The sequence below is a fragment of the Colias philodice genome, chromosome 14 (genome assembly GCF_061535455.1).
Source record: "Colias philodice isolate Cphi_HAF_F1 chromosome 14, ilColPhil1 Martin Lab GWU primary, whole genome shotgun sequence".
NCBI classification, from domain to species: domain Eukaryota; kingdom Metazoa; phylum Arthropoda; class Insecta; order Lepidoptera; family Pieridae; genus Colias; species Colias philodice.
The window spans coordinates 2,374,848-2,387,533 of NC_143099.1; the positions used below are offsets into that span (position 1 = coordinate 2,374,848).

The 12,686-nt window shown below is 32.1% G+C and overlaps 1 protein-coding gene across 1 annotated transcript in view; it reads right to left on the bottom strand.

The window, feature by feature from the left end:
* The window catches only part of LOC149482679 (uncharacterized), a 38,956-nt gene that overhangs the window by 18,732 nt on the left and 7,538 nt on the right, over positions 1–12,686 (bottom strand). Inside the window, exons 2-3 of the mRNA XM_089703346.1 lie at positions 6,184–6,466; positions 738–838 (exon numbers count right to left, since the gene is read on the bottom strand). Coding sequence (XP_089559472.1) covers positions 738–838; positions 6,184–6,381 — 299 coding nt within the window. The 5' untranslated portion in view covers positions 6,382–6,466. The remainder of the gene's footprint in view (positions 1–737; positions 839–6,183; positions 6,467–12,686) is intronic.

A 12,686-nucleotide genomic window follows, 5' to 3' on the forward strand; every position in this document is an offset into this window, starting at 1 on the left:
GGTCCCATAAAAATTTTATTCGGATAGGCCCAGTAGTTTTTATTTTATGAGCATTTTTGTCTGTATTTGTAAATGTTGCAAGTGCAAGTTTGAAGTCGGTTGTTTTTAACGCAGTTATTGACTTGTGGCTATAGGTATTGCACTATTTGGTACGAAAATTAAGGCGTTTTTTTTAAACTAATTACTTAAAATTAAACACATAATTTAAAACGCTTCCACACATCACTTATACCTACGCAACAAAGTTCGTGCGATCCTAACACTACTCTCAAACTTCACTTTGAAAACTTCTGAGGTGGCTATTACCTCTTGTAAGCGTTTTGTTGGTAAGCGATAGCCAAGTTTTCTATGTAATGTTTTAGTTTTTATTCTCTGTTATATGAAGAACATGTGAAGAACACTTTACGTTTGTGGTTTGACACTGAACTTTTTATTACATTTTGTTTGATGGATATTGCGCTCTTGTTTTAGTAGCTAGGTGCGTTTCCTAGTGTAAATAAATAAATAAAAATATATTTATTTGCTCAAATGTGGTTCCCTTATAGGTAGATTGGCGAGATATTGCGAGAAATACTAATTTATCGGTAGAAATCTTGTAAAAATATTCACTTAAGTACTCTTAATGATAGAAACATTCAGAAAATTCTATAAGTTTTATATGACTATTTACCTATCTAAAACGTATTATCTGTAAAATGTTGCGTAGATTTATATTTAGTTTATGTAGTGGTACTTACCTATCCGTCGTGTTATACGGGGACCCAAAATATTGGCTGACTGACGCCAACTCCATTCCGCCCCGATAAATTGACACCAGCGCTAAGTCTAGTGTTTTAGTCTGAAACAGAAATATTTATATCACACACTGGTTATTTCACTCTATATTATTATATGTTTATTTATTTTATATAATTGTAAAAAAATTGTGATAGCATAATCTATTGCATATAAAATATTGGTATTGCAATTTTATTTTCTTTTGATAGAGAGCGAATATAAAGCACAATCTTAATGGCCCTGTCGGTAATGAAAATAATAAGATTTGCGCCGCTACAAATGTAGCAGATATTTTCTCTAACGAAAATGTACAAGCTAAGAGAAGTAGAAACTAATCTTACTTACTTATCACAATTTTTTCCGCTATCTCGCCTCAAAGACATTCACGTACGGCTAATTCAAAGTTCATTTAGTAGCTTTTATTCTATTAAGCGTCTCGCTATACACATCCTTCATATAATGGAGATGCGGAAAAAATATTAATAAATAATATAGGTGCACAGGAATATAGCCCTTTTATCCTCGCCATAAGTTTTATATAGCGTTGTAAGGTTTTGTTGCGACAGTTCTGTTGTTATATTTATATAAGGTCTCATCTCACATTTAATATTAAGCTGCCTCCGGCAACCCAAGTTCTTATATTGAACCTTGAGGATATAATTTTCTTAGCGTTAACTATTCATATAGAATATTGAAAGGAAACGACAATGCAATATCTTGATGGAATCGAATATGTCTTGTAAGAAATATGTTATTTAACTGTGCGTGTTAGAAAACTTTTTGTGTATATTTGTTTGGCAAATAGCGAAAGTTGTTTATGACGTACTTTGTAGGACATTCGTAAAAATAACTTTATTTCATTCCCAAAATAAGTTCTGTTATATTAAGTCTGACTAGGTCTGACTGTATGATATAAGTGTTTGCTTCAACACTGTTTTTATCAGAAAATTTGTTATTTAATACATTCAATTAATTAATATTAAGTTCATAATTTTACACCTTCATTAAGAATAATTATTCTGACGTATGCGAATGAAATAGTAAAATCATGGTGTGTGTGTTAAATAAACAATGTGTTGACACTTGACATCATTGATTTTGCAGGAACATTTTCAATATCAACATCGATATTATGTATTGTTACAATGCAACTAAATGGAAGTATAATATACTTATCGTTTGTATTACATATAAATCTTAATACATATTGGTACTAGTGCTATTTACTAAAGTACAGTACAAGTACAGTAAATTGAAACGTGAAAAATGTTATTTACCGAGTCGCAAGTAAATAGTAACATCTTGTTTAATATATTTAAATTAAAAATGCTAGTAGTTAAAATCACAATCGTAAAAATTTATTCACTCGATATAACAAATAACAATACTCGTAGACACGTCAAACGCTAACGAACGAAATGAGCCATGAAAGTGAACTAGTTATTCCCCACATTGTACACTGCAGAGTATCAATTATGTAACACACGGCGCGCTTATATTTCATCACACAGTTTCTCACATAACCGTACGATTTAATCACTTCACTTAAAATACGCCGAACATCGATGGCCGAAGATCGTTTAGCCCGTTATGCCCCGGGTTATTCAAGGCTTAACACAATTAACCTCTTATCCTAGATAGCAACTGTCAGTTCAGCCAATTCCACAAATTAGGAGCGTTCTTGGCAAGAACCAGCTATTTGCTTTATAATATAAATTTTGCTAACTACCGTGCTGGAAAGGAACAGTTATATTACTCGCTACCTTTCATTATTTTATCTGAAAGTGTGATGTAAGTGCGTACTCATCGCTTTCAATTTCACGTTTTAGTAATATTAAACTTTCAGCAAGTGTATAATGTCGTACATTATATACATACATCAATTTTACATGTTACTGAGAAATCTTAATAATGAACGTTTTTAATGACGCAACAAGTTTTCATTAACAAAGTGTCTTATTATTTCAGTGATATTACCTCCATAATATTACTTTATACGTTACCTGGGATGGAAGTCGAGAATAATATAACTGTGAATTTAACTAACAGAAGTTACCTTTCAAACATCAATGGTCTCTGCGATGCTTTGCTACGTTCATGCTACGTAATATTGAATTTGATGCGAAATATTACCTGTTTATTCGTGTAATATACTCTATAATAAACTAACATGATTTATAATATCCAATAGGCACGTTTGTGTACGATTCTACACATTTATGCCAACTGCAACCAAATGGCAAACGTCATGCAAGGATTTCATACAAAAATTACGTCAATCAAAAAAAGTATAGAATACAAAATGGAAATGATGCACGTGCAAGGCATTACAAAGCTTTTATTTTAAATTTAAATTTAAAGCTCTCTTTCTCTATCATAGAGACGAGTTATTTTCAATATAATGTCGCATATTAAGTATTCATTTATTTATAAGCGTTCATCCGGGATAATCAAGGCAAAGAACTAATTAAAAATGTAATATTTAGCTCAAGAATTAAGAAGCTATTTTTGACAAATGTTTCTTTAAAATCGGTAAAAAAATATTTTATAAACCCTGAGTTTAAAAGGATTAAAAGCCAAAGTATACCTAAAAATAGTTAGATAAACTATCAGAAAAAAACGATAATTTTACAACCCTAATTAATTTTCAGGAATGAAATCCTTTTCAAATAGTAACCATATTTCAGAACGAAAGTAAGGAACACATACAAAACAATTCGCATAAAAAATGAGAAGGGATCAGAACCTTTCATACTACTCGACTTTAGTTATATATTACGGTATAATATAAACAGTATTTTATAGAAATAGACATGTAGGTGCTGATTTGTTTAGTTAGGACAGATATGCGTGGTAATTTGTTTGGTTAGATACTTGAACTTTTTCGGAAATCCTTTTTATGTAAATTTGCGAATGGTAGTATCGTGGCTGTATAATAAATCTTATTTATTATTTATTTACTAGCGGTCCGCCCCGGCTTCGTCCGTGGTACATATGAAAAATAGATGTTGGCCGATTCTCAGACTTACCCGATATGTACAGAAAATTTCATGAGAATCGGTCCACCCGTTTCGGAGGAGTATGCAGACTAACATTGTGACACGAGAATTTTATATATAAGATTTAACGATTTATTGTACCACACTATTTAACATTACAAATTTAAATAACTTATATACCTTATTACTGAATAAATACAGAATTTTTGCGTATCTTTGCACATTATGTATAAATTAGACACTATTTTATAAAAAGAAGTTCAACTAGCAACAAGCCAGCCAAATAATAATCTCAAACAAATTTTTAACATATCGTAATATTCAATACTCTCTTCGAACTAAATATTTATTCGTAAAAAATATATGACTAAGTAAAAGCACAAAATATAATTCTCGGTAAAAGTCGGACATAAAGAAAAAAATAATAAATGAACATTTCTTGAAATCTGAAGGGTGTAAAATGGATGTCATATAAAATACGCCTAAGCCTCTCTGGGCGACTGAAATTTCAGATTTTTCGAACTTACGCTCGGGTTGAGTTCATAGTGCTATTTTATTTATTGAGTCAAAGTATGAGAGCTTATAGAGACTGTTTGTGATTTTATTTTGCTCTGCCTTTTATTTATCAAAAGTACAAACAAACCTCGGAGTTATCGATACTTTACTTTCTTATTATTATTTGTATTTTATTACAAAATGGGTTACGATTAGACACGATGTAAAATTAATTATTTAACCCATTACGCATAAGCATCAGTAATTATTTGATAAAATTAAGAATTATATAATTCCCAAACACACACGAATACGTTTTTATGCAACAGGAATAGCAAAGTTTAAAGAGAGATAGAGCGAATAAAAGAGATTGATCAATACGGAAAAGTCAAGTGACTATTATCACATAAAAATGTATGACGTCACCAAACTCTCAAGTAAAGTTGAACCCTCCTATAAATTACCCCGATATGCTCCGGTGAAATGAAATGCAAAAAGTGATTGTCCATTTATCACTTTACTTTCAAATTAAGTTGGATACTTAGTAACGTGTTATCGTAATGGATTTGACATTCATAGACCTTTTAAATATTATATTATTCTTCACTGAATTCAAACTGAAAACAAGGCAAAGACTTCAGTGTATTTTGAAATAAAATACCTTATAAATTTCAAACACGTTTCATTTTTATTTTATACGACGTTAATAATACTTGACTACGTGAATGTTCGGAATGATTTATTTATGCTGCTCTTATTGCGATATTTATTAGTTTGATATGAAATATAGGAAATACTCTATATTCTACAATATATTCTCCAAAAGATTGAAACTTATATAGGTATGTACGCAGATCTATAATATTGTATAAACTAAACGTAAATAACGAAATCAAATAACAATACAAATTATTCTATGAACCATTTTATTTTTAAAGTATAACAAGTAAAGGTTCTTAAAGAACATTAAAACGAAAAGCAAAAACCCAGTAAAAATTGATTATTCATAAGCACTCTTTGTAAATGTTCAAAGATTTCGCTCTAAAAGAGTTTTATGAATGCTGCAATGCTATTAAATTACATTCACATCAAATAATTCCAAGAACGGCCGCAATTTGAATTTATTTCAGTAAACAATTTATTTAGCGAAATAACACTGAATATTATCGTGTTTATGTGCCCCGTGCCGCTCTCAACAATAAGCCACATAATGCAAATAATTTTATGCAGAATTGAACGCAGCCTGATTGCATTTGCATCGAATTGCCCACGAGATTAATGTAAAATAATAGCTTTATTGATAGTTTCAGAGATTTTCCTCGTTGTTTATATAAACAATCGTTTATTTTAATTGGAAAGAGTCGGATTACAGTTAATTGCTTTTGAAAAATGACTCGTCACGGACGCGAAAACCTATCAATGCAAAACGAGCGGCTTAGAAGTGAAAAGGCAAAATTGTTTTATTCTCGAGATAATAAAGCTACGAAAGTGGATATTCGAAAAATCCCTGCTTTGTTCCAACTCCAACTGTGACAATCTTTAACAAATAAGTAAGAGTGAAACTCAAGGAAAATTCTTTATTGCTTTTGTCAAGGTGAGCCGGAGCTCAACCGACAATATGACTTGTAATTTTCTGTATATTGTTTTACGCATACCTCATATTACATAGCTAGCTTTTTGCACGTGACTTCATTCGTGTTAACTCACTTTTCGTTTTAACTTCAGAATTGACGAGTTCCATACAAAAAGGGTTCTAACCTTAATAAATTGGCATGTGCACAGTGCATTGATGTATTAGTTAGGTTTTTAGTCAGTTTTCTTGCACTTATAAACATTTAAATTCTATCAAATTTCATAACCACCTCTTTTTCTAATTGATCTAAATTATCATCTTGTTACGAATAATCCATACCTGATAGTGCGTTTCCACCACCACCGCCCTAAAGACGATGGAGGCGTCTTGCACCCTCGTCTCCAGGGGCTTCTCAGCGAACTTCGGACACTGGCTGTCACAAACTATCGTCTGACACAAGAACAGGAGCACAACTAGCAAATCTCTATTGGAAACTTTGCCCGGGGGGCGTATGAGCGATTCCATTTTCGCCTTCATGTCGGTTATGTTACATTGCCAATGTTCATTTTATTGCGCTGCGTTTCGTTCGCCGTTTTCGTTGGCGCTTCTTGCTTTGCATTATCTGTAACAAAGAAGAGGAATGTAAGAAAAGTATTCATTTAGATGCAATGAATAAATAAAAATTGGTGAGTTTTTAAAAAGTATCAACAGGAAATATTAGGTAATGGTTTTCTGTTTGTTGTTGATAATTCAGAAATAACTTAGCCCCTCTTGATTTTTTTTTATAATATTGTGACGCGCCGATTCAAGTGGGATAGAGCGACTAGTAAGTAACTTTAATTTCAGCATTTAAATGGAAATCTGAAAAAGTAGCCATTTATTTGCTAACGAATACTTAGAAATCTTATTTTACTTAGTAAACTAATTAAAAAGTAAATACGTGACTAAATTTTTAACCTTGTCTCTTAAATTAAAGGACATTTGGCATATAAACTTAATTTTGTAATAAGAAAGAAGAAAATAAGAAATTTCTCAAATAAGATTAAAATATAAATGAATATACCAGTTAAAATACTCTGAACGAAAGACACAACTTTAAAACTTTATTTCTTCAAACAATATTGGTTCTAGTTTCACACACAAACCTAATCAGCACTTAGGTAATTATTCTAACAAGCATATGGCTTAAACCTTATTGAACAATTTCTATCGAGTCGAGTATACCCAATTTAACGCAAACTACAATGTTGGTATGATCAGACACTCGAATCAAATCCCTCGCGGCTTGTTTAACCTCGTAAGTAAACGTTCCTTGTTATTACAAGGGTTGTTTCACTATCCTGAAATCTACTATTATTGCGTTCTAATTGGAATGCGTAATGATCAAAATATTATGTAGCTTATAATAAAGGTTTTATACGATCTTTTGAGATGTGTTATTTAATGAATTGGCTGCTAATTATCCTCGAATATATTTATTTTTTATTTATTTATTTTATTTAAACAATTAGATGACAGGGATCCATTAATGTTAGTACGTGACTTAAAAGCTAATGTTAGTAGGTAAATATTAAAGTACTATCATCAGTTGACGGGGCACCCTATGCGTAAACCTGTCGCTTTGAATGGACAAGTTTACGCACAAAGTGTCCAATGAAAGATGACATATATCTCTCCGAAATTACCATCAAGAGACTGTTGCGACTGCGCCGCACTCTATCAAATGTAGACGCTGTTTTTTTGCGTATTATCGCCCAGAAATCGTCAGTATGCGCATTAGCGAACATTCCAGACGCACTGCAGTAGCGACAGTCAGTCCCAACAGCATTCTAAACGCATTATTGTACATGACACGTAGGCATTAAGCGATCTATCAGTATATAGTCAAACCATAGACTACCCGTGTAGAAATTCTGGCAGTAGGCTTTAAAAAGCGTGATTTTCACTGGATTACTACAACGGGCAAATCTACGGGCCAACATATTACTTCGGATCGCCAATGCCCTACGCTCACGTTCGATATCTACATTATCTTTGAGGTCATCAGTAAGCATGTGTCCGAGGTACTTGAACTCTTTAACTCTTTCAACTGTTATCGCGTTAAGAGATATCTCAGACGTACATTTCCTATGCTTACCAACGTCCCCAAAAACAATGCATTTACATTTAGCCACATTATAACGCAAACCGTGAGCAGCTACATATGTCTCACAGACTTTGAGCATCTCAGTAATGGCGCTTGCAGTCGGAGCCAGCAATACCATATCATCGGCATAACTTATGTTGTTACAACTTATACCTCTTATATGTATTTACCTACATCGTTTTTAAATCAGTTACGCAGTTAAAAGCAAACCAATTGGTCTCCTTCCCGTGAGATTTCCGGGACAGAACCTATCCTATGTCTCAAATTTTATGAAAATCTGTCTAACGGTTTAGGCGTGACGAAGAGAATTACTTTCACTTTTAAAATTTGTATAATATATAGAGGATATTTTTTTTTTAATTGGTAAGCAAAATACATTGTGAATAGACCATGTAGTCTATTGTCAACTCTTATAAAAAGTATGGGTAGAACAATTTTATTATTATTTGTATTTATTTTATACCCATACCACTAGAATCACGGAATTTGCTGCTATAAAAATAGCCCATTTCACTCTCGGCTCATAAACTATCTCGATAAAATTTATGTCGATCCGTTCCTGCGTGATTATGGACCCACATTCTATACAATTCTTGTATAATACACAAAAATAATATAATATTTCAGACCATTAAATTAAAATAAACCACCTAAATAATAAATAACAGATGACTTTCATATACTGGGTTCCGTATTACATTTATAATAATATCTTCAATATTTTTAAACAAAATACAACGAAAAGCAAATTAAACTTTCGTCACTACAAAAAAGAGCACGCTCAAAAAAAAAATCTTCATCGCGTAAAGGTAACTTTAACGTTTTCCTTCCCCAGTCGCTTTACACAAAATTTACTATCTCGAGGAAAAATCGAGAACATTTCTAAGACAATCTTAAAAGTATATAAACTCCGTATCTTCGCAGACACACTTAAGGCTTTAAGGGCTCACCTAACACGAGACGGGCTAAGTAGGCTCAAGTTGATGGATTAAGGACGATGTTTGATGAATAACGTCGATTTTCGCTCGCTAGCTTTATATTACCGTGAAGAAAGGGATTATATTGAATTACTTAATAAATACTGATCCGTCTTACGGAAAAATATAATTAGATTGACCCTGAAAATTTTGATTGAATTCGATTTATTTCGCATTATTTAATAAACATTTTGATAAATATACGCAAATCATTATTTTTTGTTCCACAATTAACGAATGTGTATAGATAAAAATACTATTATAATATTTTGTACTTATTTTAGGACCCAAATATTGTCTCCCTACATTACAAGAAAATACTTTTAGTTGAATCGTGTCACGTCATTACATTGCTCTATAGTCTATACAAAATCTATACTAATATTGTAAAGAGGAAAGGTTTGTAATTATGTATGTATGTATGGTTTTCACTTGGATTAACACATAGGCTAGGTTTTATCCCGGAAATCCCACGGGGACGGGAGATACGCAGGTTTTTCTACGCGGGCGAAGCGGAAAGCTAGTGTTAGAATAATCTGATAGATAAGATACTATAATATAATACTTTGATCATATACTGAATAGTCTCACTGAAATAACATTGTCAAAAACAGGCCCAGTTTTATCAGTATATTGTGTTAAAACTAATTGGATGGGAAGGAATTGTTGGCCTTTTACTGACTAACATTGTTCTCAACGCGTCAGAATATTATGTATAAAAGAAAATATAAGATATACTATTGCCTAACAGGAATATATCCACATTGTATTTAATATGAAATTAATCTGTAGTGCATGCAAAATATAAAAATTGGACCCAATTTCATTAAAAAAAATAAAATCATGGAACTAAATAATATTAGGACAATAAAATAATTGAATGGACGTGTACTTATTCGGTTTTGCATTATTTAAAGCTTTCTATTTAATTTTAAAGCAAGCATTCTTTCTTTCTTTCGTTCTTTAAATGAATTACCTACTTGGAATAATTAATGAGTTACTTACGTACCTACTTAAATGGTTTAACAATTGAACATCTCCAAGGCAATTATTTATTTCCAATAAATAACTATGCTCACAACACAATAATAAGCAGAAGATAAAGTTTTGAACAAATTATAAACATTAAACTAATATTTACAAACAATTTACGAAACATAAAAAGAGCAACACGAAAGAGATAAGTAATAAAAAATACATTTCCCGCCGCCGCGCCGCGGATTTAAAAATGGAACACAATTGATTGAAAAAATATTTTTTTTTTCTATTAGAGCTAATTCAAATGGCCAGTAACAAAACTTAGGAAATTTGCTTTTTTTCTTAATTTTTTTTATGAAATCAATTTAATATTTTTTTTAGGTACTAGACAGATTAAAACAACCATCATATTGTATTGTAAACACAATCAGTTTGATATTGTTTTGGTAATTATCTGTGGCTATGGTAGCGGTTAATGCGGTTTTAATTTATACAGAACTTTATTGGCCGATTGTATTGGTTTGGTTAGATCGTATTGATAAGTTGTTTGAATTTAAATATGCGTAACCGACATTTGAATTCTCCTGCTTTTGTGATATGTATTTTTTTCTTTTTTGTAAAATTAAAAGCATTATACAATATGGTACCTTTACATAATAAAAATACTGATAAGTTGGTTTAAATTCTGCAACCATGACACTACTTATTCTTTAGAGATAAATAAATGCTCGTTATGAGTCTCTCTTAAATAAATAAACATTTAGTATTGCAATAAAATAAATGGCCTTAGACCTCATTCACACGAGAGTTAAAAAAGCGTTGCGTTAAAACCCGGCGTTGGCGCTTTTTAAACGTTCTCTCTGTGGTTGTTCATACTAACGCTTTAAAATCACTCATGTCTCGTCTCTGGCTTCAGTAAGACGTGGAAATGGTTTCTGCTAAATTAATGGCACTAGCGATTTGTGTTATTAAAAGACGAAAAAGAAAACAAAAGGCATTCTGGGTACATCCTCTGAATGAACAGAGATTCTTACAAGATAAAAAGTAAAACAACTAAAACCCAACTACGACAAAAAACGACGCTGAAAAAGTATAAAACAAAAGTTAAATTGATGAACTAATAAAGAAGCTATGAACGAAAAGATGTGAATTATATGCAATCAGCCCATGAATACAGGTAAAGTCACAAGCAAATGCTAGTAATATATATATATATTCAAAATGTGCAAGTAAAAAGCTTTCAAATGATACCAAACACGGCATATTTATCTTAACTTTATTTTTTTACTCTGTATGTTTTGTCCGCTAGAGGGCGCCACATTAGATTTTGTGAAACCCCATATAGCCTATAACCAGCGGACAATTAAGACGCTTCTAATGATATGTCATTTGTCGAATTCTGATAAGTAGTTTAGAAGTTACGAGGGAACAGATGAACATACATACATACATACATACATACATACATACATACATACATACATACATACATAGCCTGTCAAAATCATAACTCCTCCTTTGCTTTGCCGTAGTCGGGTAAAAAGGGCAGTTTGTGACACTGTACGAAGAGTTAAGGCAATACCCCGGAATTTTTTTAATTATTTTCAAATGTCTATAACGATTTTGAATACAGGAACGGACGAGACTCCACATCTATAATTAATAGTTCGGGATCAACAATCCACGACATCGTATCGATTTTCTGATGATTATAAGCACAACAAACACGTGCTACCGCTGAGCGAGCGTGCGGCATACTGAACGCAGCGCCGGCGCTTTTTTAGCGCTCGTCTGAATAATAGTAAGAAGTTTCCTATGGTCTATTTTATTTAACGCCCAACGCCGAGCGTTGAAAATACAACACTGCGCGATAAAAAAGCGTCGCGCTTTAAAAGCGCTGACGTGTGAACATATACTTGGGAATGCATTTGTTCTATTTGGACGCTTTTTTAACGGACGTTAAAAAAGCTCTCGTGCGAATTAGGTCTAAATCGTCCGTAATAGATGAAATCCGCAAAGTCGCTTACAATTTTGCTCTAATGATTCTTATAAATTGCGCACTTTCTCATAATTATTATCCTTACTGAAAAGCACATTAAAATGATGATGATTAATAATAATTTGAGATGAAACTAAATTTTAAGATCGAGAATGGAACGTAGAAATTCCTGCGATTATTTCGGTGAAATTATACGTTAGGTAGGTATAAGATATTATTTCATTGTCTTTTTGTCTGAATATGACACATTAAAAATCTGCCAATGGGATGTTAATACAGTTTCCACACTATTCTAAAAAGCCATATGTATGTAGCCATATAAGTATTTACGTAAATTAAAACACTATTTTTTATCACAATCACAAATTACATTTCCACTATAAACTGAACGCTAACATTTACAGATTACTGAAACATAGCTACACAGTACACTACAATTATTATTCTATACATATCAAAATTTCATAGAAACGCGTAGATAACTAACATCCCCTCAACTATTCATAAATCATTCACAACAATAGCCTGTTAACATCGCCAATGAAAATTATAATTCCAGTCGAAAGAAGCCTTTTTGTTTTCGGAATCGTTTCAAACATTTCTCAGAATAATTATTGTTCGTAAGCCGGCGATGTTCAATTGTTTCCAGACTCCAGTCGACATTGAAGACGGACCGCTTATACAAATTTCGGGCCACGTTTTCAGTAAGTTATTGTTTTCGACACACGAATAGAAGTTTCTG